The 17,582-nt window shown below is 39.6% G+C and overlaps 1 protein-coding gene across 4 annotated transcripts in view; it reads right to left on the bottom strand.

The window, feature by feature from the left end:
* Positions 1–2,071: 2,071 nt before the first annotated feature.
* Positions 2,072–17,582, bottom strand: part of MELK (maternal embryonic leucine zipper kinase) — a 33,300-nt gene continuing 17,789 nt past the window's right edge. For all 4 annotated transcript variants that reach the window (XM_034410759.2, XM_087886432.1, XM_034410760.2 and 1 more), the window contains 11 exons: positions 16,952–17,050; positions 15,266–15,334; positions 14,339–14,437; positions 13,398–13,484; positions 8,576–8,707; positions 7,316–7,447; positions 5,600–5,810; positions 4,273–4,360; positions 3,665–3,833; positions 2,703–2,806; positions 2,072–2,364 (listed from right to left, as the gene is read on the bottom strand). In XM_034410759.2, coding sequence (XP_034266650.2) covers positions 2,187–2,364; positions 2,703–2,806; positions 3,665–3,833; positions 4,273–4,360; positions 5,600–5,810; positions 7,316–7,447; positions 8,576–8,707; positions 13,398–13,484; positions 14,339–14,437; positions 15,266–15,334; positions 16,952–17,050 — 1,368 coding nt within the window. In that variant the 3' untranslated portion in view covers positions 2,072–2,186. The remainder of the gene's footprint in view (positions 2,365–2,702; positions 2,807–3,664; positions 3,834–4,272; positions 4,361–5,599; positions 5,811–7,315; positions 7,448–8,575; positions 8,708–13,397; positions 13,485–14,338; positions 14,438–15,265; positions 15,335–16,951; positions 17,051–17,582) is intronic.

Genomic DNA, 17,582 nt, shown 5'->3' with positions numbered 1-17,582 from the left:
CTGGTTCAGACACAGAGAAGCAGGCATTTTGATCATCTGATTATTCCTTTAGTGCAGTAATTTGTTTTCTACCCGGGAATATTAGGCATAAGAAATCAGCACCATAACTGGGGGAAAAAGGAGCCTATTTCACACATCAGAGCGTGTAAGATAACTTGAATCAATTATCCTCTGCTTGTTTTTAGTTTAAAAGAGGAAAAGGGGAGAGGCGGGAAGGCAGAATCCCAGAATATATGACTTTTTATCACAAGCAGAGGTTGCTGTGCATTTGTTATCAGCAGGACCAAACAGTTGTTAAGAGCAGGTCTACTGCATTGGGATGAAATAGTTCTTCATGTTGGAAGATTACGAACGGATGGAGGTACCTAGAATAGGCCCAATTATTCAGAATTAAATGGCAACAGAAATGGAATAAAGCTATCCAGCTGTAGGGTAATAGCACATGCAAGAGTACCCAAACACCACAATTATCCAAGGATACAGGATGTTTTATATGAATCAGATAAGAAAAGCTTTAGTAGAGCAATGTTTGGCTTTCAAAAGTGATAGCTAGTTTCAAATCAAGCATGAAAGCAGCAGCCTTCCACAATATACAAGTGTATGTGAAGTCTACCCAACCCAGCCTTTGAACTGGCCTCCAAAGATTTGCTTATGAGATGCTGATCAAAGATGCAAAGTTAAGACAAACACTCATTCTTTGATAATAACCACCCACATAGGCTTGTGGATAAGCAGAGAATTTTAGATGCCAAAACACACACACATACCTAAATTGGCACATCTTTGGATAGGCTTATTCATGAGTATATACAATAATACTTTTTAAAGTACCTATATATACTTGCAGATAAGACCATACCCTCTATAGGCAGACCCTCAATTCTTTTAACCAAATACTGTGGACAAATGCATCATCCATGGATAGGTCAATGTGAAAATTAAAACATACAAAATTTTTCAAGGGTCGGCTTATCCCCAGGTAGCACATTTTTCATGTTATTTTATAAAAAACTGAGGATCAACTTATCTGTGGATGGGCTTATCTGCAGGTAGATATGGTACTTTGTCAAGAACAGTTCAGAGAAAGGGAAGAAGATAAAAATGAAATGCAGCAAAAAAAAAGATCAGAAAACATGAACAAAAGTTTTAAACAAGAGGTTGTTATAGTTATTGGTAGCTATTACTACCAGCCAGTCTGAAGCTTAGAGGCTTTATCCAATTACAGGGAAACAGATGGAACATTATAAGGCAGGCATTTCAAATGTTGGGATTTATGACATAACAATTAGTATTGTCATAAATAACGTGACACTGTGTTATTAGTAAATGAATGTAAATGAAAACAGCACACAAGCGTCACATGTTACATTTAAGCACCGATACTAATTAATTTGAACTGCAAATCATGTCTATTGACTGATGAAGTAAGGTATTTGGGATTAGGCCATTATTATTCCCCCTGCTCCCGAAATCCATGGTTGCTGGCAACATGTAATTACAAAAGTAGTAATCTGAGAATTTGATTTGCTAAATTGCAATCCAATGTTCATTCCCACAGTGTAATGGAATGTGTGGATGACCTTGGGGAAAGAGGAGTCGTGATGATGCCTTGGAAACAATCAGACAAGAGAGGCAGGAGCCCTCAGTGGCATAGAAAGAAACTTAGGTGGCAGAGAAAAAAACTTAGGAAGGATCTGCCCTAATGGATCAAGCAGTTAAACATTGTGCCTGGAAGTTTGTGCCTCCAGATAAGCAAGCTCAACGTCAGTCCTCCCAGGTAAGCCAGCCAGGAAACACGACTAGATGAACTAATTCTGCTTTATTGTAAGGCTACATTAATAGACTCTTGCAAGGATGAAGGTGCCAACTTCCTGCTGTCACTTTTAACTGCTTGATCCATTAGGGAAAGGTCCTTCCTAAGTTTCTTTCTCTGACCATTTAGCCACTTGGAGCTCCTGCCTCTCGTGTCTGATTGTTTCCTAGGCAGCATTTCTTCCTCTCGATCCCCAAGGTCATCCACACAGAGACAGAAATCACATTAATGTATAAAAAGACAAAGCGAAGACAAAGACATGGTAGGCCATATTTATTGACAAAAAAGTTTCTATTTAAAACAAAATATACTAAACGGGTTGAAATAAGCATGGGTAGCATAGATAAAACAGTCTGTTTATTCATAAGGAGATCTATAACTTGCAGCTCGATAGGATGTCTTCCACTAGTCTTTTGTAGACCCAGGCATCGCCCTTCAACCGTTGCCTTCTAATGCCCATGACTTCAGGTTTGCTTAGCTGGCAAATCTCCAATTCAAACTGCATTTTCACTTTGCCATAGTCTGACTGGGTCTGACACTTCAGTTTATAACTGGGTAACACAAAAAAGAAGCAAAAGTGAAGCTACTGACTGGCAAATCTTTTAAGAAAAGAACCCTGAGTTTTTATTTTCGGGAAGATTTAATGATTCAACTCTTTTGAAAAACCAATAAACATCACTAAGACATAAGAAAGCCAAAACGTTTTTTTTTTATCTGCCGCACAGGACAAAATGAGCAGCTTCAGACCGGGAATGTTGATATTTCAGGCAATATTTTTTCTGAAGAATATGACATGAAGCAAGAGTTTGGCATAAAGCAATTCCTGACCCAGATCTCAGAGAAGCTATCACCATCATGGGCAGAACTCAAGAATATTTACCCTACTTACCCTTTCTGTACATATTCAACTTGTTTTTTTGGAAGGACAGCAATTATTTCCTGTAGCAGCTCATCTGGATTTATTAAGTTAGTCAATGTCACATTGTAGTGAGCCTACGGGAAAAAGTATTTAACAAAGAAAAGGATTATTTCCCAGAGCAAGATATTCTGTCACTTTATGCACTGTATATTAAGATCAAACTAACATGTGGAAAATCCTTCCGAGATAATTTCCTGCATTTAAATTAGGAACCTGAAAATATAAATGCACTTGAATTGTATCAAATCAAAAACCTATTGAGACCAGCAATCTGTTTCCATAGTGCCAACTAGATGCCCCTTAGAAGCCAACTTAACAGGATAAAATCAAAATAGAGCATTTCTATTAGGAACTGATATTGAGTACTGTTTTTTGTATGGGAGGTAATAAACAATTATCCCTAACTTTGTTGAGAAGCCAGATCATTTCCTGCATTCTTTCAGGAGGGGGGAAGCACAACACATTTGAATTTAAATCAGCATTTTGTACTCCAAATTTTGCCTTTCAGCAATGAAAATGCTAGAACCTACTGGCCACATGAAAATCAGTTAATTTCAGTTAGAGGCATCCTGGGAAAACCTTTGGGGAAAAAAGGCAACTTTGCCCTGTTGTTTTATATGCAGAGTATGCTTAATCCGTTATGTGGTAGTTATTCCAAGCCTGCAATTCTGCAAAGGTTGGGATCACGGATCGAAAGTCCTTCAAGCTAGCTAATCTAAGATACAAGAAACAATTTGATTGTATTTTTTAAAGATTGTGTGTCAGTAGTAAGATGGGTCTTATGGGTCTTTTTATCAGATAAAACGGCTCATTTCTCTTGAAGAGCCAGTTTCATATTTGGGGATCTGCAGCCAAAACAAGGATTGGTATCAATTGTTTCCCTTGATCCCTGCAATCTATTTCATCTGAATTAGTCTGATTGGCAAACATACCTTTAACTTCCTCGGGCCTTCTTTAGCTGAACCTTTCCTTTTACTAGGGGTAAGCATTGTGATCATTTTATCTAAGCCCCTTTCAAGGCTCCCAAACATTTTGGCTCCTTTTCGTTTTTGGCTACTTTCCAGGTGCATCTGATTTAAGTCCAGCTCCACCGAATGACACCTGTCATAATGAGAAACAGCAAGCAGGTGAGTAGATTGAATGCTGCTCACTTCAGTTAGAGCAACAATGGATCTTCCATTTCTGTTTCAATAGCAGGAAGTGGAAGGAGGAAGAAATTAGCAAAAAAAAAAAAAGTAAGAAAGAAAGAAAAAGGAGGGTTTGCTGCACAACAGTCATTTGGGATTTTGAGAGAGAACTATATATGTGCTCCAATTCTCTGGGGGCACAAAAGTGAATTTTAATTATGGAAAATAGGAATGCATCCAAGACTGCTGAAGTGTGTAATGTTTTTAAAGAAAGGCCCACAGCCTTTTAATATTTGTTGGTAAATGTAAGAAAGGATTTAAATAGGTTTAACGCAGCCAGCACTGATACATGGCAAAAAGCACTTTTCTTACCAATATAAGGATTAAGACTGGAATAACTGCTGGACATTTACCTTCTCTCGGGGCTAATGACGCCGGCTGTCAGCTCATCTGCTTTAATAGGAGCATTTACTGGCATTGGTTGGGCGGCTGGATTTTTCTCTGCAAGAAGAACCATTCAAGTTTGAATCAATAGGAAAGATAACTATTTCTTCTTATACCCATGCTTGTGTTAGTTTTAAGTTAACAAAGAACACTTGATCTTTGATTAGCGGTACCAGAAAAAAATGAATAAAGATTTAAGTTAAAAATTAAATACATGCAAAAAATGGAAGGGGAGGGAGGGAAGACATGACCAGGTTCAGTCTGGTTTGAAAGGAGGGTTAAAGAAGCTATTTTGCACATTTTACAAGAAATTGAAGTTGAAATAAATAGTGTTTCCCTGAAAATAAGCCCTAACCAGAAAATAAGCCTTAGCCTGATTTTTTTTTTTAGCGTGCTAAAGCCCTACCCCCAAAATAAGTCCGAGTTAAGGCTCTCATTACACCTGAGGTGGGGGGGGGGTTTGTGGCAGAGGTGGGCTGCTGCCGGTTCAGACAAACCTGTAGTTCTGACCAGCGGCTGGGCTCACCCACCCACCCTGGTGTTATCCCATCCTATATAATTGCTGTTTTTTCTATGCCACGCGCATGCGTGGAAGGCGCTCACATTTTCGGTTCTGGGTGAACCGATTGTTACAGGGACGCCCACCTCTGGTTTGTGGATAGGCATGGCCAGCACCGGGCTGACAGTATTTGGCAGTAGCCGCAGCCCACGCAACATAGGTGAGTACCTGTCCAAGAAGCAGGTGGAGACAGAGGTGGGATGGAGGCATGCAATCTGTACGTGCCACATGGGGAAGCCCAGTCGATGGGCTGGAGAGGGCAGGCGGCTCGTCTTCGCGTGGCAGCACTACCAGGAGATAGAGGCAGAGACACGGGGGTGGAGGTGGAAGTAGGCACGTGATCTGGGAGCACCATGGGAAAGCCGAGAGTTGGTGTAGCATGGCAGGTCAGGATCACATGCCTCCCCTCCACCCGGAACCTCTGCCTCCGTCTGCTGCTTGGGGGCCCCCCAGCAAGGCTGATCACTCTGATATCGTGTTTCCCTGTAAATAAACCCTTAATGTATCTTTTGGAGCTAAATATATATATATATAATTGGATAAGCGCATTACATAAAATGGCTGCATCGACTTGGTATTTAAATAAAATGTATACTTCCCATCAAAATAATGGTGCCATTTTTGATAGTAGCCTCAGAATAAGTAGGTAAGCCTGTAGCTTGTTCTCAAGTCCACACCCCATGTAGCCAGTTCAAACCTTCTCATTTCAATCCATTCTCTATAGTTACAAATCATACCCTCGAGTGGAGCAGTATAATTGGAAGATGTCAGCACTTGTTTCTCAGTCATGACCCAAGTAGGCGTCTTCGGTGGAGGAAGTGCAAAGGGCTCTTCCTGGGCAGCTGGAGCACCAGCATTCTCTTTGTTGGCGCGTTTCTTTGATGCTCCTCTCTTGGGCACAGAAAGTAACGGCGAACTGAATTCTCCCCTATCCTGGAACATTGGATTCTTAAAATAAATAAATAGATTAAAGATATTTAGACAAAGGGTTTCCAATTTTATGTGAAGAACATGAATTTTATCTATTCACCACTCAGAATTTTATCTATACACCATCATAAATCCTAGATAGTGGAGCAGCCTATTTATGAATTGGACAAGCTCGAGTATCTTTTTCACCAAGAAACAAGTTAGCTCTCTATCAGTGCTTTTTTCAACTCTTTATTGGTTGCAAAGTCCTGTATTAGAGGGCATAAGAGAGCCCAGCTACTAGAATTTGGAAGGTCTCTTACAGGACACTCTGCTATCAGTCTCAGATGGAAGAATGGAGAAAACAGAAAGTAGGAACACTAAGACAGTAGTGGCAAAGCCAGTTCAACTGTCTCTGATCTGATCTGATCTAATCTAAGGCACTGACATATAAGCAATGTAGAGTATGAGTATGAAACCAGAGAACATTCTTCCTTACAAAATGTTCTAGTAAATTCATAAATGTTATCCAATTGACACTACAGTATTTTTACGTATAGAAGGTGCCACTGGTATCTGGTGACAGACCAGGATCACAATTTGCTGACATTTAACAGCACGTTGCTAAGAGCTCTGGAGAAACAAATGTAGCTTGTCACCCTTATTTCCATATCTATTGAGCTCTTGCACCACATTAACTAGCTTATCCCAATAATAATCTATAATATAAATCTATATATTTTTACCTTGATCTTCTAAAAGAAAATTCAGTGTACTTTACAGCTGTCCTCCTATCCAGGGGTTGATTAGAAGATACCTACTTCTCCTGACTTGAAATGCCCTTTACAGAAGGCTGCCATTAACCATCTATAAATCTACGGGTGTGTCTAGTTCAGTATTTTCCATGGTTACAAACAAATTTCTCCTGCTGGGAGAAGCCAAGAATTTGATCTCTGATCTTTCTCATAGAAATCGGGTCCCACCCACCTAAATCTTTGTTGTTACCCCTGAATCTGGGATATATCAAGCAATACTTGCTTCAAGACTCAGTGTCTTGAAGCAAGACACGGAGCTTGTCGATCAGAAAGGTCGGCAGTTCGGCGGTTCGAATCCCTAGTAGAGGTCTCCTGTGTGAGCAGGGGGTTGGACTAGATGACCTCCAAGGTCCCTTCTAACTCTGTTACTGTTATTAATACAATTGCTTACCATGGTGTAGTGGTTAGGGTTGTTGAACCAGAAGTGGGAAATCCCATATCCTAAAATCTATCCTCAGCTATAGACATACCCTGGACCACTTTCTCCACTTCAACTGATGCTACTGCACAGGTTTGTTATGGGGAAAATATTTATAGTGCCTTGAGTTCCCCAAGAAAAGCAGCATATAAGTCAAATCAATATAAAATGCCTACATACAGAAGGAATTTTATAAAAAGCAAAAATTCAAGTAGATTATGTTTTCTAAAGAGTACAAACCAAAAGCTAGAATGGCTTAAATACACTACTGAGAAAATAAATTAGAATAAAAGGTTAATATTTATAGATACCTGCTTAGGTCTGGGTGTATTTCCTAACATAAGGTGACCTTCATCAAACGATGTTAGAAATTCCATGGAGCCAAATACATAGGGGAATTCTTTATTGTCTGGACCATCTTCATAACTCAGGGCTTTTTTTATCTGTACAAAAGAATTGTTTCAGAAGTAATGTATAGCTAGACACAAATCCACAACTGTCTATGATTGATTCTGAAGGTCCCTTGGCACAATAATCCAGCCTGGCACTTTGACTCAGTGGTGAAATTCAATTTTTTTTACTACCGGTTCTGTGGCCCATGGTTTGGTGGGTGTGGCAGGGGAAGGATACTGCAAAATCCCCATTCCCTCCCCACTCCTGGGAGAAGGATATTGCAAAATCTCCATTCCCACTCCACTCTGGGGCCAGCCAGAGCTGGTATTTGCCGGTTCTTGGAACTACTCAAAATTTCCACTACTGGTTCTCCAGAACCTGTGAGAACCTGCTGGATTTCACCCCTGCTTTGACTTCAGTATAGTTAAAGAGAAGGCCTTACGTCCAATATACTTGGAACATTTATTTTGTTAACCAGGAGTCTATATATTACTCTCATCCACTTCCCATCAAGTCCCATTTTTATAACTACAAATTGATCGCTGATGAAATATAAGGATGGATCGTGTAGTGAGATCTTTGCCCTGTACATAGAGAATTGCAACTCCCATTTAAAAAAAAACAAAAACTGGGTAATGGTTGTCCAACTGGAAAGGAACAATGCTATCAAATGGTTTGATATTTTGACCTCTTAAAACAGAGAGCCAATTTGGCATAGTGATTAAGGCAGTGGGCAGAAATCAGGAGATCATGAGTTCTATTTTTGCCTTAAGCACAAACTCAGCTGGGTGATCTTGGGCTATCCCTCTCTCTCAGCCCTAGGAAGCAAGCAAGCAAGGGCAAACTACTTCTGAAATTTTGCCCCAAAGTGCAGGGACTTGTCCCAGCACTAGCAAGGAATCAATAATGGCTCAAAACCACACATACACACACACAAAGACTTAAAACAGCTTAGTTTTAATACAGCAGTAACTGGAGCATTCTACAATGCCTTGGATTATATATATTACAGCTAGATTTGCTAAGCCATGACTTAAACCGAATATGTGGCAGGCTGAGTGGTTCACAATTCAGAGCATTATCAAGCCACATTGCAAACACTGGATGTTCCCACCCACCCATGATAATTATTATTGGAATACCAGCAAATTAGATAGCAATAAAAATAGACAACATACTTTTTCTTCTCTGGATGGTGTGATGCTCATACATTCTCCTGCCAGAGAAGGAATCCTCAGGCGAACAGGTTTACCATGAGTCTTCTTGTATTGAAGCAAAAGGTATGTTGCAGATACATTATCATACTTCCACTAATAAAGAAACATACATTCTGGTTACTTGTTTCTCGAAAAAAACAATTTACCCAACTCACTTGTATTTTAGAATATTTTTCAGTTAAATGTATGCTACAGGGCATCACTCTTCCTTGAAAAGACAAACAGCAACCCAGCTTGTGAGAAAAACACCTCACACTTCAAACCTCCTCCAGTAACTCCCTGCCCCCTTACCAGAAAGAGACATTCAGAATTTGAATCTGTGACCTGCCTCAAAAGCCAAGGCTTTATTACTCCGCAGTCTTTCAGTTAAATTACAGAATTTTATAGAATTTCCTACCCCCAATCTTGGCCCTTTAGAGACATGCTTGCTCATTTAAGATACATTTAGCAGAATTAAAACTCTCATTAATTCCACTCCTACCTTATGATCACAAAATCTGTGAGATTCATGTTTTACCTCCAGCCTCTTTACTTTTAATTTCATAATCGTAAAACAGTCTGTATTTTTCAAGTCAATCTGCCATGAAATATGCAAATTCTTACCATGAAATAAGCAGCTGATTGCCATGAAGATGAAGCCTGAGCAGTTAAGAATTTAGGTTTGCATGATTTTCCAAAGGGATATGAAATTTAGTGCCCACATACCAGCAATGAAGTGCACATATATTTGCAAAAACGCAACAAGAAAAAACAGACTGTTCTCAACAATGGAACCAGTATTGGGAAAAAGGTGTACCCATCACTATCATCCATTTCTACCAATATAGATACAAAAGACTCCTTGGGGTATTCTAGGAAAGTCTAAAGAGTGCTCTTAATATCCTTTGTAAACTAACAAGCCTGACTAGCATCTCAAATGAACAGACAGCCTCTTTAACTAGAATCCTCTGCAGGAAATGCAGCATTTTATTACAACAGACATGGAAAGCATTTTTAAAAGGCAAAGAGTTTGAAACAGTAAAACTTAATTCGGCATTGCTAAATGTGGGGTGTGTGTGTGTGCTCTGTAAGTTTCAAACCAGAACCTCTGCAGCACCCAAGCCATTATTTTACAGACTCTTCTTTCACAAACGACTCCTTACCTCACAGAATCAATAGCTACTAATGTGTTATGTTGCTTTAGGGGAACAGAATCTTGTATCTTGGGATTGTCGATTGGACCAAAAAGTAACAAAATAAATAAATATATATATAAATCCAGATATTTGTATTTTACGACTTCATAAATTGAATAATTCGTTTAACAAGGGGGCTAAATAATATATTTTCTTGGTGTGCCAATGAATTTCATCTTCAAACGAGTCTCAAAAATATTTGGCATGTGGATATTTCATTTCCAATGGTAAGTGAGTTCAAGGAGTTGGTTATCTTGTCCTTGACAATATGGATAATTTAAGTATACAGCATCACAATAAATTTCTTCATGCAGATATCCAGTCATTTTTTTAAAAAAAAAAATCATGGAAAGTTATTCCATGGAAGAGGTATTCCATAAACAAACAAACAAACATCAATTTGAGATTCTGGTCAAACTTCTTTGAAGTTAGTGATATGGCTATACTTGAGCCTCATTCAAGCAAAGGAAAGTGAGGTAATGTTTGTACATGGAGAAATGATGCTGGTTCATGCTAACGAGGCCCAAAGGCCCAATGTGTATTCAGAAGTAAGTTCGAGGTCAATTCTTTAAAGCGCTATGTGCCATTACTTCATCTAATGTATGTACCCAAAAACACACTGTGTGGACTGTGTAGTGGAAGCCACAGTCCAGCTCATAAAATAGAAGACCTCTGGCTCTTCACGCACCTGACTCTCCCTCCTACTTAGTGGGAGGGGCTTGTTAATCTCTCCAACCACAACTTAATTTCCAGAGGCCCTCACGGGTATCTACCCCCTTAAACCTGGTATGGTGTACTGTCAGCGTTCTAGAAAAAACCCCAAGTTAAACTCTGAAGCAAGCATTTTTCAAAGTTCTGTTTACTAGAATAGATAATCTGGCACATCTGGGAAAATCCGAATCTGAGAAGTCCGGGTTTTCCCTCAGTAAATCAAAAACGCCAAAATCATCCCCTCACTCCTCAGTCAATCACATGCTCCAATCACCATCCGTCCCATCTCGGGACAGCACTCCGACCACTCCTTCTCCAGATGCAGGATCAGCCTGACCTTGACCGACAGGAAGAATGCTATTACATCTAAAGACAACCCCTCTACTAAATCCCCCCTCCTATTTTCCCACACGAGAAGGTGGCAGCATAGAAGCTTCTGGCCTAATATGGCTTCCAAAGCTGACATGTACTCTTTCTGGTGATTAAAATATTGAGGAGAGGAGAGAAAAGAGAAACCTTCACATTATCTCTTGACCATACATTGTCAAGACACGAGACCCAGCCCCATCAAAAACAAAATCAAACTGTATACACATTTAAAATTGAGCAGAATCTTAGGCACTATTTTAAGTTTTAAAGCCAACATTCCTGGTTGAGGGAAATAAATAGAACAGTCCAGGCCATGGGGGTGGAAAAAGCAGCTGTAAAAGAGAATTGCAAAAGAAACGACAGTGCTCTAGGCAGACCACAAGATGGTGCTGGCTACAAATAAAAAATAGTTCATTGTAAAGATCTTTGAGTGGGATTTTACATTATTATTTCAAATCACAGAAAAACAGAATTATTACTTGATACGTAAGGCCAAAGTCCATACAATTACTGAATTTGCACAGAGAAATGATAGGAGACTTTTAGAGCACAAACACCAAAACAAATTCCTTTTCTTTTCCTCCAGAAGTCCTACCTCAAGCATATTTTCTTCAAATTCAATCTTCTTGGATTTTTTTTTCTTAAATTCCAAGATTTAATCTGAGACTCTTGGAAACAATGATAATCTCCTCTTAATCTAACTTTGGTCCAGCAATCACCTTCTTGCTTTTTCCGTAGCCAAAATAGAAGAATGGGCTGGGACTGCTTTCTGTATGCATCACAGAGAATCTATCTACTTCATGAAAACGTGGATTCTATGTCTGTACCTGTCTGGGCTATAAAATGGCCAGATGTGAATGTCTGGTCTACAGCCTGGCACTCACGACAGATTGTATCAAGCCAGCTAGGCCATGATCGGTTCAAATTGCAATGTTCTGGTTCAGGTAAAAAGCTGATGGGTTTACAGATGGATTATGGCAACCTGCTCTACATGAGGCTGCCCTTGAGAACCATTTCGAAGCTATGCTGGTCCATAATGCAGCACACTTGGGTAGTTATGGGCTCAATTAGTTTGCCCACCTGACACCTTTCCTGTAGTAGATGCTTTGATTGCTAAGCTAATTAGCTTCTGAGCGTAATTCAAAGTTCTGGTCATTACCTTTAAAGTTATACGTAACTTAATTCCTGGATTTTTAAAAGATTGCCTACATTGGATAGAATTTCCCTTCCTCTGAGATAGCTGAAGGGCATGTTATTGGTTCCACCTCTGAAGGACTTCTATCACCAGAATCCCAAGGGTAAGCTTAGTTGCTGGTGGCCCTAACACCTCTAGAATAGCCTACCCGCTTTTCTATCAGGATTTCACAGAGCAATAATAATCTGGCTTTCCTGTCATTGAATGGGGGGGATGAAACAGAATTGTGATGTTATTTCCAAGGGAAGTGATGCCTGAATATGTGGGGAGAAAGACCATATTTATCAACATGTTTCTCTGCTGCTATAATCAGAATGACACTGTGTGGCTTAATAGACTTTGGTTTTTGGATGACAGATTTATGGTTGCTGTGTTTATACTGTTTTAATCTTAATATTGTAATATAAGAGCTGTAAACTACTTGGAGTGGGGCTGTTTGCCCTAGAAACTTAAATGAATAAAATTAAATACATACAAAGAATAGAAGCAGAATAGACATTGGACCAGAAGCTGTTTGTGGGAGAGGGACTTAATCTCACATGCTTAAATTTCTGATTCAAGTCTTTAATTTTTGATACTGATCTGTGGAAGCTAAGAATGCAATCTGAAATGGACACCAAATTTTCCTCCCAGTTGCTATGCCCAATAAATGGATATTTAACAGTTGACATAGAGCAGTGATGGCGAACCTTTTCGGCACTGAGTGCCCAAACTGGACCGTGTGTGCATGCACGTGCATGCATGCGTGCCGGAACATCGGAAACATAAAGACCAGCTGGCCAGTGCGCCGGCATGCGTGCTGGCCAGCTGGTGTTCGTGCGCACTGGAAACCCGAAGACCAGCTGGCCGGCACACGCATGCCTGTTTTTTGGACGGTTTTAGCCGCTTTTGGGGGCGTTTTCCAGGTTGTTTCCAGGCCATTTTCCAGGCCGCTTTTTGGGCCATCTTCAGGCCGTTTTCTTGTGTGCCAGAGCCTGCAAAGACCAGCTGGCCAGTGCGCATGTGTGCGCTGGAACCAGAAGAGCAGCTGGCGATTGCGCACGTACCCGCAGAGGGGTCTGCGTGCCAACTCTGGCACCCATGCCATAGGTTTGCCATCACGGATATAGAAGATTCCCAAACAGGTTTCCAAGGATGCTCTATGAAATCATAAGTTTTGAGAATGGGAAGTCAATCTACATGGAACACTTTCCAAACTTCCAGAAAAGGCTCTCAAGTGTTTATACTACAAACATATTTACAAGTTTAAAGGAAGGTCAAAATATGTTAGCTCTAAATATGAAGCATTTTTACTCCCCTAGACTCTCCAACAATGATTAAAAACAAACATTACCTCTGAAATGACATCTGCCATTTTTCGTCTGCTACATTTATGAAACACAGAAAGTTCTGTTATGCAATCTTCATCAAGGCACCCAAGCTGGGAGGAAAAACATTTATATATTACAATTAAGATTTGAAAATATAAAGCTTTTTTTAAAGAACCAGTCCCTGGTACCCAAAAGATTGGGGGCCACTGAGCTAGAGAAAGCCAAGAATGCCAGTTCTGACAGGTAAGAGGAGGTAAACACTGGGGGTTTTGGGGACGGTGCGGGGTGGGGGGGGAAGGCACACAGTAGGATAAAGTCCTTAATTTCAAGTGGCATATCCAAATGGCTCTCCCCACAGTCTTCTGAGGGCCTTTTTAAGATCTGTGCTTACTGCCCAGGATAATGTGTGTTAATCAGAACAGATAATGCTGGCCAAGCTTTCTGATCTACAAGACAGTTTCCTTGCAACTATGTCTTCAGAGAATCGGGGCCATGGAAATGTTCATTGGAAAAACATTTATTTTGACAACTGCCCAGTTTGATTGATATTGAATAGCTTTTAAATTACATTAAATAGCCCTAGTACTAGGGCTATATAACAGTTGTAACAGAAAGCTATAGCTGTAGATGTAACAGAAAGCTATAGCTGAAATCAATACTTTATATTGCTCTTCCCAAAATCCAAGGGTCATGTACATTTTGACAGATTGTAATAGCAACTGGTAGAATAATGGTATCTCTTGATTTTACCCTAGAAACTCAGAGGTAAAAAGATTTCTCAGCAGAGAATTTTCGATACAAGAATAGCATGGTAGCCATCGTGTTATTCAGAATGTTTTAAATTCTTAATCTAAAATTTTTTAATAGTATGTTTCCTTTGCAATTGGTGATTAAACTATTCACTAATCACATGAACCTAAGTTCTCCTATATATGCTCTCATTAATATAAGTTAATCAACTCACCGGATATTTACTTTGCCACAGGACAGCAAAGGAATAGCCCTGCATGAGCCAGGGATGATTTAAAAGATGCTTCACCATAATCCGTTTCTTTGGGTCCACCTAGTGGTCAAGAAAAGAAACACAATTTAAAATATAGACACCTGATAGATACATATACAGATAGTCCTTGACTTACAAAAAGTTCATTTAGTGACTGTTCAAAGATACGAAAAAAGTTACTTATGATCATTTTTCACACTTATGACTGTTACAGCATCCCCATGGTCGCGCGATTTACATTTGGATGCTTGACATCTGACTCATCTTTATGACGGCTGCGGTGTCCCAGGATCATGTGACCATCTTTTGTAACCTTCTGACAATCAAAATCAGGGAAGCCTGATTCAATTAACAACCAAGTTAACACCATGTTAAATTTAACAACTGTAGTGATTCACTTAACAACTTAGCAAGAAATGTCGTAAAATGGGGCAAAACTCATTTAACAAATTTCTCAGTTAGCAACATAAATTCTGGGCTCAATTGTGGTCGTAACTCAAGGACTACCTGTATAGGGATAAGAAAAGGTATCACAGAAACTAAGAGAAGGCAGTGCTGTTAAGAACAGCATCCATAGTTTTTCAGACATTTTAGCGCTTATTTTTGAGGCTACTGAATGGTTTTGCCCTTCAAAGTAAATTATTCTATCTGAGCTAGTTGAACAACTGTACAGGAAACAGGTCTACTGATTTTTAGCTACAACAGAGTAACACAACTTCCATATTCAAAAGCAGAATACCTCAATACTAGCTGTAGATTAACAGAACAATGGAAGGGGGTCATTGTAAACAAAGATTGACAGAAACAGAGTGGGAAGCATTGAACAAAGTATGGATATCTTGGAATGTTTGTGATCCAGTAAGACCCTTTCTTGTGTCTGAGGCTTACCTGCAACATCTGTTGCAGAAGCAGGATACTGCCAGGTGAAAGCCATTTGGGGACATCATATTTCCCCCTCTGTAGAAAACAAAAGACATTACAGTTGAATGAACTTTTCTTCCAATTTTACAACATTCACAAATTCATGAGCATCACCTTTATCTCTCAATCAACATCATTTAAATATGTTAAAACTGAATGCAGTTGGGCAGACCCACCTACATATTGGAGATTAATTATTATTTATTTTCATTTTATTGACATTTCCTCTCTCATGTACCTTACATATTGATCCTTAACTATAAATAAGTTAAAGAGCATTAGGCCCATAATAAGATTTGAAAGCACCCTGCCTGACACCTCAACCTCAGAAAACAAATAATTGGCGAATACTCTTTAAGTCCTAGGTGAGCAAGCGATGTCTCTCCTTAATTGCCATACCATCTCGCCCAAATGGCTTTCACCATTAGCTAGTTTGCTAACGAGAATATCGGAGAGTATTTTGTCAAATACTTTGCTAAAGACATCGTATGTGTACTGCATTTCCTAAAGCAAGAGGAAAAAAAGATGCCCAGTTTAAACTATGAAAAAATGCTGGTTTCTAATTATTACTGCATTGTTTTCAAGCTGCTTATTTATCAATCATTTTGTGGTGTGCACTTTAAAATCATAGAAATGACATAGAAATCAAGTCTGGGGAGGGGAGAGGGACAGAGGGAGAGGGAGAGAGAAAAGTCCAAGGTCTTCCATATATTACAAATGATTCTGGGAGAGAACTGGAGACTATCTACCTGCACAGCATGTGATCTGTCTGCTGAAGGGGCTTATTGAGGAACAACAAGAATACGCCAGATAATAAGTTACTACCTATACCTGATTACACTGGCTGGAACTGTTCGGCTGAAGTTGAGGCTACCAGCTGAAGCGTTTAGGCAACTGTGCATACGTGAATCACAGGATGTATAGCAAATGAAGACAAATGCAAGGCATATGAATTGAACCCGTCACGATTGCTTTGTTTTTAAGCAGTTGAATCTGAATACCATTCAGCATCTTTTCCCTAAAAGAACTGATCCCAACTGAAATTCAGTGTGCTACCCAATCTAATGTCTTTTAATACTGAGTTTTGCCTGTTTCCCCCCGGATGTCGTTGATTCCTAGAGGCAGCTAAGAGATAGGAAAAGAAACAGATTAAAAAAAAAAACTGCAGTGTCTAGAAATAACCACATTTTCCACTCTACGGGTGGCTAGTACCCTTCATTTCATTCCATAATTTTCCCATTTCTTGATATCACCCTGAAAAGGCAAGACATATTACAAGGGGGAAAAATGGAATTACACACCGGGACAGGGTGCAAGAGAAGAAACTGTCCAAAGCAAATTTGATTATGTGGGTGTTCATAGCTATACCTCTCACCATGGGGAAAGAGAAGAGGAGAGAGATCATTTGAACATCTTGTGCTAAAATATAGTATTACTATCTTGGAGTAGTAAGAAAACACATGTTACACTAGTTTCAGTTGTAACATGAATCCAGCTTTTATACTATGGAGTTTCCAATCTTACTTTTTGTAAGATCAGCCAAGTAATAAAATGCCCAGAATTCTCCTTTTGGGAACAGGCCTCTCACACAGTAACTCCATAAAAGTCCTTGTTTAAACAGAGAGGCCTGGGTCTTGAAAATGGGATACATACCACAATTTTCCGATAGAGTGCCATCATGTTATCATCATCGAATGGTAGAAATCCACAAAGGAGAGCATACAGAAGGACACCCATGCTCCAGATATCTGCCTGAGATGATAAAAAAAGATCGTGATTAAGGCATCCCACTCAATTGTAAAACAGTTTTGAGTCACTTTCAACCAAGAACTCGGAAACACTAAGTGGCTAAAATCTTGTGATGCCTAATTGGCTGCCAAACCCTCAAGGTTCAATAATTCTGTGCACTATACTTAAGATGTCGAGCATTTCACCCCAGAGAAGAGGTATACTGTACAGGTAGTCTTCGAGTTACGACCACAATTGAGCCCCAAAATTTATGTGGCTAAGTGTAACATTTGTTAAGTGAGTTTGCCCCATTTTACAACTTTTCTTGCCACGATTGTTAAGTGAACTGTTGCATTTGTTAAGCTAGTGACAGGGTTGTTAAGTGAATCTGGCTTCCTCGTTGACATTGAAACAGTCATAAGTACGAACCACTTGCCAAGAATCTGAATTTTGACCATGTGACCGTGGGGATGCTGCAAAGGTCATTAAGTGTGAAAAACCGACATAAATCACTTTGTTCACTGCTGTTGTAACCTTGAACCGTCACTAAATGAAC

The sequence above is a fragment of the Pantherophis guttatus genome, chromosome 2 (genome assembly GCF_059756535.1).
Source record: "Pantherophis guttatus breed Tessera chromosome 2, ASM5975653v1, whole genome shotgun sequence".
Taxonomy (NCBI): domain Eukaryota; kingdom Metazoa; phylum Chordata; class Lepidosauria; order Squamata; family Colubridae; genus Pantherophis; species Pantherophis guttatus.
The sequence above is the reverse complement of the archived record's forward strand: the minus strand, read 5'-3'. Positions and strand labels throughout refer to the sequence as shown.